The sequence below is a fragment of the Mizuhopecten yessoensis genome, unplaced genomic scaffold (assembly GCF_002113885.1).
Source record: "Mizuhopecten yessoensis strain PY_sf001 unplaced genomic scaffold, ASM211388v2 scaffold923, whole genome shotgun sequence".
NCBI classification, from domain to species: Eukaryota; Metazoa; Mollusca; class Bivalvia; order Pectinida; family Pectinidae; genus Mizuhopecten; species Mizuhopecten yessoensis.
In genome coordinates this window covers 998795-1019614 of record NW_018403789.1, presented here as the reverse complement: position 1 = coordinate 1019614, position 20820 = coordinate 998795, and the positions used below count along the sequence as shown (strand labels likewise).

General features: G+C 35.0%; 1 protein-coding gene across 1 annotated transcript in view; it reads right to left on the bottom strand.

Moving 5' to 3' along the window:
- Positions 1–20820, bottom strand: part of LOC110455255 (integrin beta-3-like) — an 82672-nt gene that overhangs the window by 10738 nt on the left and 51114 nt on the right. Inside the window, exon 6 of the mRNA XM_021505261.1 lies at positions 2601–2679. Within this exon, the coding sequence (XP_021360936.1) occupies positions 2601–2679 (79 nt within the window). The remainder of the gene's footprint in view (positions 1–2600; positions 2680–20820) is intronic.

The following is a 20820-nucleotide window of genomic DNA, read 5'->3' as shown; positions in this document are numbered from 1 at the left end:
TGTTTCTGGTGTGGTAGTAAAAGGATTTGGCAAAAGCGTTCACTTGATTCGCCATGTTCAATAAACTATCAAAGTATATCCCTAGGTTTTTAACAATGATATTGAAGGTTATTGGGGCGACTAATCTCTCCGATTGGTATAAAATATTTTCATTACTTTCGTGGTCCTGACACCGACCCTTGAGGATCCCCGAAATCTAGTACTTTGTCATGTGAGGCGGTAGATCCTATGCCAACACACAGTCATCGTTCACTCTAATAAGACTGTATCCAACATAGAGCTTCACCAGTCACCGAATAAGAGAAATCCTGACGTTTGTAAAGTATGCCATGATCGATGACGTCAAAAGCAGGTGACAAGTCTAGCATGACAAGCACCGCTCAACACTTGTTACAGAATATTGAACTCATCAAGCACCGCTCTACACTTGTTACAGAATATTTAACTCATCAAGCACCGCTCTACACTTGATACAGAATATTTAATTCATAAAGCACCGCTCTAAACTTGTAACAGAATATTTAACTCATCAAGCACCGCTCTACACTTGTTACAGAATATCGAACTCATCAAGCACCGCGCTACACTTGATACAGAATATTTAATTCATATAGCACCGCTCTAAACTTGTTACAGAATACTTAACTCATCAAGCACCGCTCTACACTTGATACAGAATATTTAACTCATAAAGCACCACTCTACACTTGTTACAGAATATTTAACTCATCAAGCACCGCTCTAAACTTGTTACAGAATATTTAACTCATCAAGCACCGCTCTACACCTGTAACAGAATATTTAACTCATCAAGCACCGCTCTAAACTTGTAACAGAATATTTAACTCATCAAGCACCGCTCTAAACTTGAAACAGAATATTTAACTCATAAAGCACCACTCTACACTTGTTACAGAATATTTGACTCATCAAGCACCGCTCTAAGCTTGTTACAGAATATTTAATTCATAAAGCACCGCTCTAAACTTGATACAGAATATTTAATTCATAAAGCACCGCTCTAAACTTGAAACAGAATATTTAACTCATAAAGCACCGATCTACACTTGTTAAGAATATTTCACTCATCAAGCACCGCTCTACACTTGATACAGAATATTTAACTCATCAAGCATCGTTCTACACTTGTTACAGAATATTTAACTCATCAAGCACCGCTCTAAACTTGTTACAGAATATTTAACTCATAAAGCACCGCTCTACACTTGTTAAGAATATTTAACTCATCAAGCACCGCTCTACACTTGTTACAGAATATTCAACTCATTCTGAACGCTTGCACAACCCTTAATTCTTGTACACAAGATGTCGGCAACACCGATGCAGTAAGAGTGGACCCTTTTTCTCCAATAAATCGTTATACAATAACGATAACGTGTGTTGCACTTACAGTATAAAAAATAGAAATGGGCACCTATTTATTTTTGCTAGACTGCTACACTTAAGTTGATTAGTGACGCACGATAAAAGAATTCATGCTTATACTCAGTTTGTTCAAAGGCAGTGTTTTCTTATCAAAAGGAAATCATACTTTATTTTCGTGAAGGTTTATTTTTTGTGTTTATTCACAAGGACTCTCATACGCGTATTTAACCTTTTGTGAATATTTTTTTTCCATACATCATTCTTTTTTTGAAACATCATTCTTTCCATCGCCAAGTTCGTGTATTTGTGAATAAATTGTACATGCTAAGTTCACGAAATACAGTGATATAAACTGCATATACCGACACTCGACACGAACCTTAATAAGCTTTACATCGTTTTTGTCTTTGTTATCAAGAAGTTATGGGAAGAAGCAATTGCCATATTTTAAGATGAAAATGTTGATATTATGTCAGGAAATTAACACCAATCATGAGGTGATGCCATATTCAAACTTTGACGAAAGGTTTCCTGCTGACTTTTGTCCCCTGATGGGAATGACAACAATGAAGAAACACAACTTTGATCCTGCAAAAAGACTGCTCAACCATTTCTCAAAACAACGTGTGAAAATTAATCATGAACCAACGACATTTATCACAAACAAAACATTATAGTCCCTCGTATTGCTTATATAAATATAAAAATTGAAATACAACCTCTTTACACTTGTAGTGGTGTGAAACCAGGTGGCGCACACATTTATTCCTAAAGATGATCACGGAGATTTTTTGTTAGCAATTGACATCGGTTTTTATACCGTCATGCATTTATATCTACATTTCCACTGCAAGTTTCCCTATAAGCATTACATGAGGAAATTGCGTTCATAGAGCGATGAACGCAATTTGATCAGCGTCATTTTGACGTTTCTCCTTCCGCCTCGATTAACATGAGACTACCATTAGAAGCAAACATATTGGTGACGTAAGGCTGTTCCAGGAATATCGTTTGCACTGACGACACAGACGTTTCAATATCGAAAATATAAGGGAATATCTTTGTTAATGTCAATAATAACTAAAGATTTGGAATATAAATATAAGGTTTAACGGACAGGCTTCATGGACTATGTATGTAACCGGCATGAAATTGAAAAAAAATGCCATTTAATCCTTTTTTATTATGAATTTAATTTTTTGACAAATGCTTACCCCCACAAACTTCATCTTCAAAGTATGGACAGCTGTGATCATCACATTCACAGAATGTGCCGGAAAATCTGTGCAGGTCCTGAAACATGAGAGGTTAAACATATGTATTCCTTGGTCGGTAGTTTATCACAAACTAAACTAATTTACACGACCTGTCTGGGCGTCCAGTTCCTAATATTGTAGAGGGATACTTTATGATACTTAAACTGTCAATTCAAAGTCACTTTATCACATCACATGCTCATGAATTCTTATCGAAGAGTTTATTGTTGGGAGTTATTGGGAGAATGAGTCTATACATCTCTACTAATGTAACAACCTACTAACATGAAGGTCACCACAGCAATTTTGTGCCATGAGACTTAGTAAAGTTGTATATAGTAATATTTTAAGAGTTATGCGCATTGGAACGTTCACCCGAAACCCGCTGAACTCACTCATACACACACACACACACACAATTACAGATATGTGCTACCTAAATGTGTCTTGTCGTGTTTTCTACGTGAGTCAACTGTACTTGGATCTTTTTTGCTTGACAGTTTATATTAATCATTCCTGATGGGAAACAAATACCTTACGGGACTTTCATGGAAAAAACATTGAAGAAGAAATGAAAAATCAATGCTGTGAAGAATGCAGCATAGCCAGAGCGATATTCGAACCGTGGACCTCCGATTACAGTTCGGTCGGTCAAACCTACATAGTGACCTGGTCAGTGATAGCTAGTTCTCTGGCAAAGTCCGACCACCATTATATCCCAAACAGAAGGGGAAAGTTATCGTTAGTACGAAATTCCACAATGGAATTCTCTTTTTTATTTTGCATGCATTGGAATAGGGGTCCTTATCTGCGCATCACTTGGATGACGGGGTTGATCCCTGAAAAGGACTTATTGAAGGGTCAGTACGATGGCTGTATAAGCATCCTGTAGTTTAAAGCACTAAGAGCACTATTTGTGATACTTGACATGGTACATTATCATTATGTATCTCATAGAGAATCACGGGGCAGGCCAGTGTAAAAATCTTTAGTCATGGTAGAACATGAAAACAAACTCATTAGTTTGATATCATATAACAATAACGGCATTCAAATTAGTCAACGTTGATAATGTTTTAAGTGTTCCTGCACATAGAGACATGCAACCCACACGTTTGGTTACAATTAATATGAACTGTAAACATCAACGGTCACCAGACACAACAAATGCGTTATTGTTTTTTAATTTTAGGCAGAAAAATAAAGCGTTCTGTGTTGTGTCACTTACTAATTTCAGTTTGTTTGGTAATTTTCTTTCTTAGTGTTCATTGTCCCTTTAGTTAAGAAAAAAATCAAATGCAAGAAATTCATTAAATTATTATTTCCTTTTTCAATAAGCCCAGGATCTTCTGGTCCTAGCACAGGGAGTTATCCACTGCGCTATCGGCGATGTCATCTGTTATGCTAATGCTTTCCGAAAGTGTATTATTGATAATAATTTCAAAATGTTCTAACTTTGTTAAAAGGAAGACAACCTATAATTGTCTTTGCGTGAATAAACAGAAGATAATATACATGTACATTTTATTGGAAAATAGCGTTCAAGTAACTGTACACAGTCAAGAACATGAATTTACCTTCACTCGCCTAGTTGTTGTCTCGCTATCCAAAACACATTGTATGCCATTGGGACCTTTATATTTCATACTGAAGGAGTGTGGGAGCGCCCCATTTCCGCCATCCTGTGGTTTATAGACACCCTTTTTTCACACTCAGCTTTTGACAATTCTCTTCAATCGTAGATAACCAAACTCAGTGTGAAGATTAACCTTTCGACATTTTATTATATTATTGTAATTGTACACGAAGCAAAGATGGATTTATCATTATCGTAAGTCATTTATCAATTGCACAGACATTGTACCAAATAACATTTTCATTATTGAATCTGTCACGTATTCAATCATACAATGTTTGACTGTAAATGGTTGGTAATTTTTTTGTACTGAAGTATATGAAATTTGTCATTTTAGAGAGTTGTTGGCCCCCTTTTAGGCTGAAGTTACCAACAACACTACATGGTGACTTATGTAACTGTGATAATATAATAAGGAACTTCTGGACCAGCATCTATTTCTGTACTATCCAATGTGGGTTCCTAACGATGACAAATTGCATTGACTTTTTCTGCGGTCACTTTGGGGAATATCTATTTTTTATCTGATTATAATCTTTCCATTAGAATGGACATTGTTGGAGATGTATATTTTATATCTTTCTTTTTATAAAGTTAAAACGATGCTTATTTAATTGTACCAGCTCACACCCGCATCACAATTGTGTTTGCAATGATTTAACACGCTCAGTCGAAAGTATTCATGTCATTGACCTTTTTATCTATTTAAAAACTGTTGAGTGCAAACTCCATTTATCCCTGACATTTGTCCTTGTCAATGTAAATTCACATCTTTCATAAAAAAGCAACATTTACTAATTACATTATATATAATATAGTGTTCCACACGGAGTTCTTCAAGGCGCCATTTTCCCCCAAAAACGAATAATACGTATTTATCACCTTAAAGAACGTAAAAATACGACCCTGATTACTATCATACGATATCTACATGAAAATGTTTATAGATCGTGTGAGAAATTGTCGGATGCTTAAGAAACAACGATTACAATCAGATTCCTAAAGAATGCATGCCTTGCATACACATTTTAGATTATATTATTTGGTTTATAGTTTTTTTAAAAGTATAATATAAAAATATAATTTTACAATTTTCTAAAAAGAAAATATCTAACTTCAAGATGGAAGAAAGATGTTCGTCTTTGTGATTAAACGACAAATATTTACTAGAAATGTTTTTCTGAACTAAATATTACGGAAATGTACTTTACTTGTTTTTGATATTCCTCTGACAAAATCTTTTTTTATCACTTTAACATTGAAACTTTACGTTAACCGGACTCTGTCCAAACTGGAACCTTATCTAAACTGATAATGTTCTTGAGACACGGTAGTCTAGTGGTAGGACGCCGGGCTCGTGACCAAAGGGTTGCGGATTCGAGTCACGACACAGCACTGTGTTGTATCTTCCCGCAATATACTTTACTTCGCGTGTTCCAGTCTACTCAGCTGTAAATGAGAACGTGGGTGGGCAGTGCTAGAATTGAAGATTGCTAGCTGTGAGCGCCGAAATGGCAGCACCGGCTGTATGCTCCCCATGGAATTTAGAAAGATATTGGCTGGTTGCAAAGGCTCTATAACCACGGATAATTTGTAAACCGCTTTGAGACGACCTACGAACAAATAAATAAATGGTGCCGAAGACACCCAGCAGGACACCCCACCCGGTCACATTATACTGACAACTGACGAACCAGTCGTCCCACTCCTAAACTCCTAAGCGTTAAGCAAGAGTAGAAATTACCATTTTACAGGCTCTTGTATGTCTCAGCCAGGGGACATAACCCAAAGCTTTCCTCACAGGGGCGAACTCTCAACTAAAGGCCAAAAGTGAACCCATTGTCTTCTTCACCTTGGCAAAAGTTCAACGTTAAAGCCAGAAATAAGGTTTTGCCAAGCAGACGCTATGACACATAGGTAGTAGGAAGTACAGAGAAGTTTAAAGGTTGGCTTAGAGGTGAACAAAGTTCGTTCAAATAGGTTTGTCAGTCATTGGCCGGAAAATTGTGCCATTGAACTTAAAAGTCAAAACAAGAGAATAGCGAAACGTGATTAACACTGTTATTAAAGAAATTGTTAAAGCTTTTAACGGAAACCATTAAAAATAAGAGAAATGCAATGAATATCTATTTTGTTAAGCATTTCCTCATATTAAACCATATTAAACAAAGGTGTTCTGTTGGTATAGGTTCTTCCTTGCTGTCGTCTACGTAATAATGTGGAAGACCACCAGTTGTGTAATTCAAACTGTGTAATTATAACCCTAACCCTAACCCTAACCCTAACTGTGTAATTATAAACTGTAGGACCTGCTGAAATGATAACTGTAAGACCTACATTACTGTTTAGGCATAGAGCAGTTCCCTCACTGAATTATTTTTGTATAAGGAGCTTTGAGCCAATGAAATGCAAAATGGTATTAGGTGTGCTAACTATGGTTTGATAAACGTTTGTGCAACAAGGTGACAGTTGCAACACCGAACGAATGGTCAGCATTGAGAAAATTGATGTTCATGTAAACATTTCAACATCCTGACCAATCTATTCTTTCTATGAATGTCCATACTTTAGATAACATTTATCATCCAAACAAAACCCCTTCATTTAGTACCCCGTGCCGTAGATAATGAGAAACATTACGTAAGATTTCTTGGCACTACTGCGCCATATGGATGTGGCGTGAACTATCAAGGTAATTTGTCAAGTCAGAATGCAGTCATACTAATGTTGCGTGTTTGCACTCCTCAAAGGAAGAGCAAATGGACATCGGCATTACATTACAAGAAGATTCTCGTTAAAATTTACCTTGGTGGCATTTGTGACCTGGCATACTTAATAAATGTATTGAGGACGTGACACAAATTCGTCTCTTTAAGCCTGTTCGTGTTGATAGAATAGACTCTACGCTAAATATTAAAACGGGAAAAGTATAATGTAACTATCAAGAAAGTAAAATTGTAATGTATATCATATAGCTGATGAGGGAGACGTCTACGTTGTAAGCACAGATTGATGTGAGCAGCTGATGTTACAATGATAATTTCAATAACGAATGAAATTATTCTCACTTATTCTTCTTAAGTATATTTTATTGACTTTTCTTCCGCAAAAAAGGGCCCAAAATAACACATTTTAACACGGCCATGTGTTCCTTGAGTTTTGTATGAGAAATGATAATACACAAACAATTTTACATCATTAAGCACATTTCATTGGTGTAAGGCTTCATCGATTTTCACTTTCGCTTATTTACACTGTTGATCGGCTTTCAGCTGCCATTGCATCGTACATGTCTGCGCATGCTTAGCTTTATGTAAAATATTGAATTATTTAACACGCGTAAGAAACAAAATAAAATTCCTTCTTATTTCATATTTGTGACACGTTTCACTTCCTGGGGGTGGTAATAACGGAAAGATAATAACTTGTGTTGTGTAAGAAAAATACGAATTGCCAGATCTATCATATTGATGAGAGAAAAAGAGAGTTCAAAACAATATAGAATCCAAGCCTGCCCAAAAGTGCAAATAATAGTCACAGGTCATCTGACTGTTCATAGTTACTTTGACAAAGTTCATATTTCTCTAGATCTGATGAAGTCTGCAAACAATACATTGCGTTTTTTGAGATAATCAGTATAACATTTTATGTTGAAAACATACCTCTATTTTGGGAGAGCTAAAATAGTATCTGAGTTTGATCGCGTTCTGACAGCTAATCCATCGGGGAGCAGGTTCGACATGTCTTGTTTTTGCTATATAATGTTGCATACACATTGTCATCAGGTCTAATAATACCCATAAAATCTAGGACTCCTGAGTAATAAAGCATTGCTAGTACGGTTGTGATGGTGGTAAACCACGTGGCAAGAGGCTGACATTGCTGTCAACACGCAGACATATGGCAAATAATAGCCCACGCTATTTCACCGCGGTACTTTCATGAAAGTAAATAAGACATATCGCCTTTAACACTCTTAGTTTTGTAGACTTTATTTGATGCATCAGTAGAGGTTGGTAAATGACGAAATTATGTTATAAATTGTAAAATGGAATACGCCTCTCTTTTAGAAAATACAATAGACTTTGTCCTTACCATAAAACACTATAATAAAAACCATTCTGAAATATTACTTTAAATTTCGACGCTCAGGGCGGTACTTTCCCTACCTCCGCTGTCGTGTATTACCTTCAACACTTGAGGCAAGCGATATATAATCTCGTAATTACGTGTGAAAAGAACACAGTTTAGGCACAACCTACATCTAGATGAATATTTATACTATATCAAGTAATGAGAAAAATGTACACTAGTTGTTTTAATGAATATAACTATTTTGATTGTGTTAGAGAGTAGTATATTCTTTAAAAAAGTAGAGTATTACTTGGCTGATATTTATTAGATAAATCCGTAATTGCTGAGTGCTTTTTGCGGTTCTTGAAAGGGAGGTTGGGTACATGGTGGCACATAACAACTGTATCATCGCATTGGTGAACCGCCGCACAGACCGTTTATGGCATCTAATTACGCCATATCTAGATGGATTATTATTCCACTTCTGCATCAACCTTTGAGCGAGTTCGTGTAAAGTTACCCAGAATATCTCAAACATGTTCTATGCGCAACTGATCTGGAAACTGTGCAGACTAGTCTAAGTTTTGGGTATTGTTTTGTCCGTAATGTCCTGATGATGTGAGTGGTGTGTGGGATTGGGTTATCTTGTTGACAAATCCTACATCATAACACTGAAAAAAGGGGGAAAGACAATATCAATATCTTATCAATTTTGCATTAAGGACAAAATGAAACTTTTTTCGTAACAAGAACTTGCATGGTATGGTTAACATTGCAAATATCAATGAAAAGTCTTACGATACCGTGAACAAAATATATGTACTTTTGTGGTCGCAACAGTTTCTGAACCGTTCTCTTCGACTTTGGCATACTCTCTGCTTCCCATCACCCCAATCACCACAGGTCAAACAAAAGTGAGACCTATCTCAGACCTTAACGTGGTTGTATTATCTAAACAGCCATCGGCGATGTGTCTGAGCCCAATTATGGCGATATAGCTTGATGACGTGTCAAAACAGAACCCATATATGACCATCGAGCGACTGGATTACACACTTGTGTTTTGCCACTTCTGCGGCAAAAAGGAAACACCGTTCTTGCGGTGAGCGTGTCTGAAGGAAACATGGGTCATTTATGGTGTAATTCTAGATGACGGTTGTCCCGAGGGATGATGTGTGGTCTGCCAGACAAAAGGACTTTGATATGTCAACTTCGTGTGGTTAAATTGGTGTCACAAGCGTTGGATTACATCATAGTGCAACCAAACACTTCGCACTTTGGGTTTTAACACATACAACCGGATCATTATTTTTTTATTCTCCGCCCTCTTTCGACATGTTCAGCATTTTTTTACTTTGGTTTTGTATCAAAGCTGTTGCGATATCTTATCTGGTATGACTACTCTAAAAAACTACTGATGACTTTTACTCCAGTGCGGCAAAACATCCTTCATGGTTCTTGCGAATGAGCGCCATTCGTGGCTCATTCAACAAAGCTCACTCCATTCTTCTACTAACTAAACGTTATTTTAGAAACAATAGTTTAATGGTCGTCTCTGATTAGGTAAGTAAAATTATGTAAAATATTCTAGTTACAGTATGGACTTTTCATGAATGTGTTTGTATCTTTAGAGTAATTACATTTATAAACTACAGGTAAGTCAAATTCGGTTTAGCCAAAAATGTATTAATGAGGTTTTGTAAGAAGAAAGCGATGGACATTCAAGCAAGTAATGAAATTCCTCTGAAATTTGGTAACTAATACAATGTGCACATATTTTCACTATAGGCCAGCTCTAACAATGTAGTTAAGATCAGTTGATTCCTCTTTCCAAAAAATATCTGTGTATTAACAACAAGTTTCAGCCAACTAGCATTACATTATACGTTATATGACTTGTTTTAATTGTGATGTGTCTTAGCCATCTATAATACGCTTGGTAGAAGTAGTATATGAATCAGACTTGTCAAATACACGAGGGCAAATGTATTTATACTATTTATTTTCCTTTAAATTAATCAATACGTCAGGATTTCAATCGTCAGCTAGATTTATGGGTGTATGTACAAAGCTAGCGATACACTCTATGCGGAGAGTTTTTTTTCTTTTTACCTAAAGTGATGTTTTCTAAAATGTCAAATGGATATGTTTCAGTAGATTTAGGTCTGTAAAACCCTAGACTTCGCAACAAAATAGCCTATCCGTCTTCATAACCTATTGTTGTTGCTCCTGTGACCTTTTTGATGTTGTACTTTAATCTTTGCTTCAGCGAATCAAAATAAAGCACCACAGAAAGTGCCATTTGTTTTTATCTCTATCTCCTAACTCTTAAATAAAAAGATTATTATATTGCATATGACTCATTAAATGTCATATATTTTGTTTTGTCTATATCCAAAACAATTCTGTCAGAGTTCAGCTACTTCCAAAATATCCGGGGATGATTCTTTCTCACTTTTATCAAGTTTATTTTAAGATAACGTCCAAATTATCTTGGTACGTTTACCAATCGCAAAAAAACAATGATCAATTGCTGAAACAGTGTCCGCTCGATATATCGAGCAATTTTTAACAGATAAACTTCAAACTTCATAGGACACATGATTATTTACTATGAGAGCTCGGTGAATTTGGGTAACTATCATTTTCCAACTGTAATTGATGAAGGTATGCTCCCTAAATCAATAGAGTGAGTGTAATCACACAATTATCTGACCAAATTAATTGACTTATTCTCATTGGATTAATTAATTCAATACTGAATGCGTTCCAAGATGTTTTATTACACTCATTCATCTACCAGCTATGTTGAACTTTTTCATCTTAAATATCAACTACTCACAAATATTTCATATATCTTAGCGATAAAACTATCTGCCCATTCAAAGTGTGACGGGCGTATTATATACCGCTTGCGGTAACCTTGTCACAAGCATCGTCAAGTCGATGTGCCACGTGACCTTTTGACCTTTTACATTATTTGGACGATGCAATTGTGAGCTTAGTCAGTCTAAGAAGAATTTAAAAACACATCACTGTAACTAAAGCTGCCACACTTTTGTGAGCATACGTTCATGCTTAAGGAGGCTCCACCCTTTCGCAATTAGCGAGCAGAGTTCAATGGAAGTTTCATATAATGGTTATGTCACTATGTAGAGATGATTTTATGAAAATCTAAGCATTCCGATAAACTGGGGATTTTTTTTGTAAAAAATACCGAACAAACTTTTTTTGTCAAATTCAGCACTTTCACATTTTTTGAGCGTGTGGCATTGTTCAAAACTATAACAACAATAAAATAATGAAAAGAAACATTGTTAATCAACCCTACAACATGTTACAAAAAGCGTTTTTTATTGAAATTGTATGGATCAAAGTTACTCAATACAAGCTAAAAGCAAACAGGACACATAGTTTCATCCAAAAAGAGTGAAAAATTGAACAAAATACACACAAAGTCTTTATAATTAATTTATTTTACATTTTACAATATTTTTGATAAAAGTTACTAAATACAAGCTAAAAGCAAACAGGACACATAGTTTCATACAAAAAGGGTGAACATTGAACAAAATACCACAAAGTCTTTATAATTAATTTATTTTATATTTTACAATATTTTTGATCCTGGTGAGAGCTGTCTACCTTGAAAAAAAATCGGAACTTTTTACAGAGGGATAGAATTTATACAATGACACTTATTTTCTTTACTAAGACCCCAGCATTATAACATTCGGGACAACACTAGTGATCAATATGCATTGAATTAATTCCTAATTGTTGTATGATAAAGTATAGAACGCTTTACATGTCTAGAACAACATGATACATAGTTAATAACGTTCGCTTTTTATTTTAGCTTACCATTATTAAGTCATTCCACATATTATTTTGGTGTGTACTTAGGAATGCTTCTTCAGATACACTGATAGCATGTGCGTCATTCAAAATATAAACCTAGCGTTTATCTTTCCGCATATTTCACAAAATCAATAAATATCTTATATTGGAAGTTATTGCATGCATTGGTCTCGTTTTAGAGGGACCTTTATATTTAAAACTCAATCGAAAATGTAGATACCCGTTTTCTATCTTGATGATCACCATTGCAATATTCGGAAATTCTCAGGAGGGTACATTTTGTAAGTATGGATTATATAAAGTTCTTTTTACACAACCAATAAGATTTTCTATGTGACATTGCAATGACTAGTAAACTTCGTTTCCGTAAGTACACTGTCATCTTCATCAGACAAATGACCAGTGAAGCGTATGCACACAATGTCTTTATAATTCATTTATTTTATATTTTATAATATTTTTGTTCCTGGTGAGAGCTGTCTACCTTGAAAAAAAATCGGAACTTTTTACAGAGGGATAGAATTTATACAATGACACTTGTTTTCTTTACTATACCAAAAAAAGACGGAAATGAATTAAATTACTATATTTAATTGTCAATTTACTATTCTTTTATGGAACAAAATTACTCTCAATCATGTACACTTTGGACATCATTCCATAGCCCGCTTACGCATGGTATATTAACATGTCAGGTGCATATGTAACCATAGGCTATCGTATGGTATGCCGTTATTACGTGCACGCACATGCACTTGCATTTTATAGCAATCTTGATATTTTACAAACCACTATTTTCACAGAGTTATTGTTATTGCATTTGTGAACCGATTTATCTGACAGAGCGTAACTCGTTCGACAACAAAAGTCCTAGCGACCAAGAGCTTGTGAACTACTGTTAGCACGTGATACGTACAGGTGAGGTCGGTAAACAATACACACATGAGTCTAAATTTCATGCGCCTCATATACGACCTTCTTGAAGTCGTCTGATCGTATGTCAGTGTTTTTAATGTTTTTCCCGTGAGTTAATTAATGTCTTTGTATCATGAGCTTTATTTATGAAGTACGTGTGATTACACATTTCCAAGTTAAGTCTCGATATCGGGTGTTGACATACATGTATCATCGTCACGCACGTGTACTATTGTTTACCCGGTGTTACAATAATTTACACTACTGTAATGGAATGCCCGATACGCAATACGGAAATGACGACACGAAAATAGGACAAGAAAAACATGGGAAGTCCTTAACTGATAGGTTGCAAAATTTCAAATTAACACGTTGGTCCACATTTTATTTATTGATTGTCACACTTACATACTATTAACAACATAGTGTTATATAAGCTATTCAATGAACATCTCGCATATCACAATCATTCAAACGTTGCTGGTCTAGTAACTGATGGATAACGCGCTCACATTTCACCAGGGCTCGATTCCTTGATCGGACGTGAAAAGGTACCGGGTCTCCTCCCGACAACGTGGTTTTGTACGCGTTCTCCGGTTTCCTTCAACAGTAAGACCCCAGCATGCTAACATTCGGGACAACACTGGTGATCAAGCTATATCGACATAATTGGGCTCAGACACATCGCCGATGGCTGTTTAGATAATACAACCACGTTAAGGTCTGAGATAGGTCTCACTTTTGTTTGACCTGTGGTGATGGGGGTGATGGGAAGCAGAGAGTATGCCGAAGTCGAAGAGAACGGTTCAGAAACTGTTGCGACCACAAAAGTACATATATTTTGTTCGCGGTATCGTAAGACTTTTCATTGATATTTGCAATGTTAACCATACCATGCAAGTTCTTGTTACGAAAAAAGTTTCATTTTTGTCCTTAATGCAAAATTGATAAGATATTGACATTACGGACAAAACAATACCCAAATATATCAGTATTGAATTAATTCCTAATTGTTGTATGATAAAGTATAGAACGCTTTACATGTCTAGAATAACATGATACATAGTTAATAACGCTCGATTTTTATTTTAGCTTACCATTATTAAGTCATTCCACATATTATTTTGGTGTGTACTTAGGAATGCTTCTTCAGATACACTGATAGCATGTACGTCATTCAAAATATAAACCTAACGTTTATCTTTCCGCATATTTCACAAAATCAATAAATATCTTGATTGGAAGTTATTGCATGCATTGATCTCGTTTTAGAGGGGCCTTTATATTTAAAACTCAATCGAAAATTTAGATACCCGTTTTCGATCTTGATGATCACCATTGCAATATTCGGAAATTCTCAGGATGGTACATTTTGTAAGTATGGATTTTATAAAGTTCTTTTCACACAACCAATAAGATTTTATATGTGACGTTTCAATGACAAGTAAACTTCGTTTCCGTAAGTACTCTGTCACCTTCATCAGACACAAAGATGTAAAATGTGTACGAGCCGTCCACAAAACCGATGTCAATTCGGCTACGATATAAGCGAACGTACAATACTTGTTAAATATGTACCGAAATTACCCGATTCAGCAACGCTTTGTTTAATACTTGGTCATAGTTGTGCGAGAGTCTATTATCTTATGAGAAGGTAACTAAAACCATTTTCTCTACACTCAACTAAGTAAAATACTGTCATTTTTATTTTATTTCTCAAACTACCGAACATTCATTTATCTTGTCCTTAACATTTTCCAAAGAAAAAAAAAAGGATTTTCTGTCAATTATATCAACAGCAGGAAGACCGAATCGTTTATAATGACGTTTAATAGCTTCTGATGTTAACAGGTTTAGGTGTGAATTAGTAATTTGTTTTCTTGAATATTGCATATGTGCCTGATCTGCAAATTGAACATACGGAAATCTTTGGTCTGGCCTCATTGTTATTGTATGTAGAGTTTGATGTATGACTATAACATCTGAAGTCTTTAGGTATGCTAGTATTCGATATATTATTCAGGTTAACAGTGAGCACATATATACTAAGGAAGTAATGTCATGATTTGAATTTGCTTCAAATTGTGTAATATTATCAAAACTTCAATATACTAAATATAAAACAGACATAAAATGACGTTATAGTGAAATTTCTTTCTTTCATTTAAGACAATTTAAACAACCAGCTTTGCTACACTGTAAGACCCGGTTCTATTCTTTATGGATAAGAGGTAGAAGTTTCGCGTTGCTAAGTCATATCTTCAATGTTAGCCCATATTCAGTCCGTAGTGTAATTTATCATCTATATTTAATGCTGTTTTTCCGTTTATAATAGCTGATATTGATATCTTTTAACCTTAAAATGATTATTTTGTAAGCTTATTGAATATATGCTCATGAACAAATATATATGCATCACTTTTACTACCACTCTTTAAACGCTTTACACAAAACTAAGGCTAGCTTCAAGTCATGACGTCGCTGTCCCTATTATAAATATTGCCATAGCTTGTGTTTAGGTGTAATTATGTGTAAAGCGTCTAAGGATTGATAATGAAAGCGTTTATGCTTTACAAATCTTCTTCGTATATAGAAATACTATGGTTTTATTCTATTTTCTGTTTTATGTGATTTCCTATGATAAAACCGCAAACAATTAACTTATTTTTTTAACAACATTATATAACATTAATCTTAACGAATATAAAGTAAATTAATTGCTGCCCAATTTGAAGCAGCACTGACCTTTCTTCTGTTGAAAAAAGCTTGAGTTAATGACGCCAAATTGTCTCATAATTTACACAAATAAAAATTATAAGAAAGATGTGCAAAAGGTTTCAGGTAGATAACCCATATGCTTGTGTAGTAAGTGCAAATGAGGGAGCCTTCTGAAACTAATTGTAATGGCATTAAATTAATCAAAGGACATTAGCGCCAGCGACCTGATCGGTGATGGGGGCAGTAATTGTAAAGTAAACCCTTTCACTAATACGTGACATTTATAATACTAACTCTAACATTTCGGAATTGTTATTTCAGGACGATCAAGCCACTTGGGACTTAATGAATGCACAATTTGAAACCATACACAATGAATCTATTTATTTTACAGGGAGGGATACACGACCTGGCGGAATAAAGATATTGATTATGATAAGATTACACGCGCCTTTACTATACCGTGTACACGGTTATTAGAACAACTCGTCAGATTCTGAAAATTTGCAAATGTCTGAACACTGAGCTTAAACAACTTTCTGATATTTGTTGATGTTTGTTAAGAACAGAAAAAGTAAATATATTCCTTTTGTAGTACTGACAATAGCAAATATGAACCAAGTGAAAATAAAAACCAATGGAAATAGCAAATGCATCAAACAGTAGTAAAGTGAATGAACTCCTTACAAGGAAGTGATAGTAAATTAAATAAAATATAGATAAGGAACAACTCTACTAGCCATTCTTACATGCTAACGGGCTATACATGGAGGTGATAGTAAATTAAATAAAATATAGATAAGGAACAACTCTACCACCATTCTTACATGCTAACGGGCTATGCTTTTGGAAGGATTCAGGAGTGTAGTCGCCAGAAGCAACACAATAACCATACCCGCTGAAACCATTAGCAATTAATTTTTTCAACTTCTTTAATAGGATATTAGTGGACGCAGGCATTGCTGCCTCTTTATCCACATCATACAAGTCTTATCAGATGGAAACGCTTAACAGAAAGACACTAACATCAAAGGGACAACCTACAAGCCCAAAGAAGACGCGCCTCCAACGGAGACTCTGATCGCACTCGTTGCTCGAAATATAGTAAGAAATATGTATACGTCGTATTACTTACATCTACAACGCTGGCGTCTTTTATCTCGATATGCATGTACACACTCCAACTCTTAATTCAATACAACTTTCGAACGTATTCTACATTCCAACTTACTCTTCCAATACTTTCCAACGCAACAGAATAAAACGCTGAAGGGACACCGACTGAAAGTTAATATTTCGATTTCAACGTTTTATTGGTAAGGATGATCAATTGGATTGAGCATTAGGCTTAAAGCCGATATTATAAGTTATCTCCATATAACAATACATTTTATTCAAATAATATCCGGTATGTGATAGAAATTGAAATTATGTAATATACAGTAAGATAAAGTTTATCATACATTTTAACATTTTACTTAATATACTTTTTATGTTTTGATTACAGATTTTGTAATGATATACAAATGTAATACCTGCTGCTATATATACAAATACAGCTGAGGGATTAGTGCCGAAACAACACTCGAAGCTGTCATGCCCTCTATTTAATCGGTTTTCTTAGCTTAATCAGTTTTCTTANTCTCTCTCTCTCTCTCTCTCTCTCTCTCTCTCTCTCTCTCTATCTCTCTCTCTCTCTCTCTCAGACGTCTTTAATTTGCTACAAAGATATTTGAAGTAATTTTAAGTAATTTTAATTGGATAATAATGATAACTTTTAACATTTAAAAATCTTCAACAATAGGTTGGTTAAAATTATTTAACTCGTTTAGCAAGGAGCATTCCACAACACAAAAATTAAAAGTAACAAATACAACAAGATTAAACAATTATACTCTACAGTGTACGAAGATTTGGCGGAATACTGATACTTTCTATACGACCAGGTTGAACGATGGTACTTTACATACAAAAACAACATCTTTATATACGATTCTTTATACACGATATGGCAGAATAAGGATCCTTTTTATACGATTTTAAAAGACAAACATTATATAGGCCAATGTTGGAAAATTATCTTATGTGTGCGAGTAACGAAATGGTACTTAAAATGTAATCTGGCGGAATAATACTACTGTATAAACGACCTGACGAAAAACAATCGTAACAGAATTATGTTGTTTGCTTTCTTAGTAATCGTACCAGGTTGTTGAAAATAAACTGCTTGTTCACATTTATTAACACCGACATAAACGAAACATTTTATGCATATGAGGGGTATTTTTAAAAACCATTTAAAGATATAAATACCAGTACCTGCCAGGACTAACGGGTTACTTTAGTGTGTCACAGGAATGAACTAAGATACCATAAAGTGGATACCAGATATGGTTTCGGAAAGTTTTACCGTCCCCAAAATATTGAAAACATCTCTTAAAAATATATTTCTCTGTCAAATATTCATGCACCATGTGATAATTGATATTTAGAGCCATGGATCGTTAATACTCGCCATAAAATCATCGTATACAGAGACAGAAAGTATTGGCCTTCCTCCTAAGTAACGTTGTTTCACATTCTTCGTTTTTTTTTTATTTCCCCTCTTTTGAATGCTGTCTTTGTATATTTGTCTCCTGAGTTGTACAGTCATGTATCGATTTTGTTCGATTTTGTGTCGTTATATTTCTAAGTTTATTTTACGATGAGGTGTTCACTTGTTTATTCTGTGGAAGTAAAAACTCCATTCATTTTATATTAAAGGAAATTATACGATATGGTCGAGTTTAACGGTATACAAAGACACTAATTTCCTGACTTTGAAAAGTGCCGCATTTGATTGGTATAACGGTAGTTGTAATCATTACTAACCCGCACAGTATTTCAGTCATGCGTGAAGGCATTTAAATAGATTACAAAGGCTAAGGAACTAATCCATACCCTTCTATTGCAGTTCTTTTGTGGCACTTGAAATAAAATAAAAATCCGTTAGGACACTGCAGGTGTTTTCATCCATTATATACGAATGTTTATAATCCAAATGCCACCAGATTTGTCATTAAATTTTGACTTAAACTTAAACAGATTATATATTTTGTAACAATAACAATGTAATATCATTAAAATACGTTGGAAAAGTTTATTTCATGTTATTATTTGACATTGGTAAATGTATACTGAAGTCATAATGGCCTGTTCTGCTCTTGGTAATACTGCAATCAAAATTAGTTTTTTTAGCAACATTATCAAAAAATAAGAAAAACTATGAATGCATTGGAATTCATGTTTTCGCGTTGCTTTGAATTATAACCTTACTTTTACATTCTAAATGTTTCAAAATAAATAAAGAATTCAACCAAAAGTAAACATGTACCATTTAAATATCATGAATGCTAATGGCATTACCATGGCGACTAATTACCATGCAGAGCGAGCGCAACATTACTGCTGGGCGGGTGACGAGGCTTATATATTACCGAGTTCTGGCACTTTTATAACAGTTTAATATCTTCAAAGCGGCGGTGTAATTTTGGTAGCGTGTAATGCTGTTAACCTATGATATTTGAAAACGTGACAAAAATGGATATAAAAATGCATCTTTCAATTATCATGCCGTCATAAAGAGCTTCAGTTTATGAAATAGTTTATCTCAAAAGGTTAATTCACTTCATAAAACATTTCTCTCAACTATTGCTTTCTGTGCAGGGGTAACAATAATAAATGTACTGTTTAGCAATATATATATGTCCATGGTTGTCATAAAGTCCGTCGGCGTCACACATGATGGTCAAGTTCGATTATATGTACCACCAGCGTCTTTCCGCTAAGCAGACTTTGAAGCTACGTTCCCAACAGAGCAGTAGTAATTGCTAAAGTGAAGTACATGGCACTTGTTTATTAGCTCAAACGTGAAGCACTATCCAACACATTCGTACTAATTGTCTGCCTACACATGAAGTTAATTTGTACAACACATTCGTACTATTTATCTGCCTATATATGTAGTTAATTTGTACAACACATTCGTACTATTTGTCTGCCTATACATGTAGTTAATTTGTACAACACATTCGTAGTACTGATCTGCCTATACCATACATTCGTAGTATTTATCTGTCTATACACGTTCTTAACTTATAATAATAATATTATTTATAATAATAAGAAGTTCTTATCTACCATGTTATCACAGTCTAGTTTGTAAGTCGTATCAAAGCGGTTCACAAATTATTTTCCGTGGATATAGGTCATTCGCATCCAGCCAACATCTTTCTCAACTGCCTGGGGTGGATACAGCCAGTGTCGCCCCTTCGACGCCCACAGCTACAATGTACCATTCAACAATTCGAGCACTGCCCAACCACATACTCATTTACAGTTGAGTAGACTGGAACAAGCGGAGTAAGTATCTTGCTCAAAGATACAACACAGTGCCGTGCCGTGACTCGAACCCGCAATCCTTCGGTCACGAGCACGGCGTCCTACCACTGGACATCTGTGCCTTCTCGAACTTGCACAACACATTCGTAGCATTTGTCTTACTATATGAGAACTGTATACTTAATTTGCATAACACATTCGAAGTATTTATCTGTCTATACACGTACATAACTTGCACAACATATTCGTATAATTTGCCTCCCTATAAGAGTACGGTGTTGCTGATTTTTACAACACATTCGTAGTAAATGTTTTCCTACAGAAATGTAGTTATGTTCTGCTGCTTAGCTAGTGGTAACTCGTACAAATTCTCGTGTTTTCTAAAAGCTTAATCTAAATGCTGAATTAATGGCGTTGGTTTCCATTTTAAATTGTATAAACAACGTATTTGTAAGTTTCAGGGATTAATAAGTCGGTATTTAATAGTAGTAAGCTGTTTGTTTCCGAATCAGCTTTTGAGAAAGATGACAACTTATAACTGCGAGACGGCGAACGAATAAAGCACGTATGTTGAATATGTGATAATAACCTCTT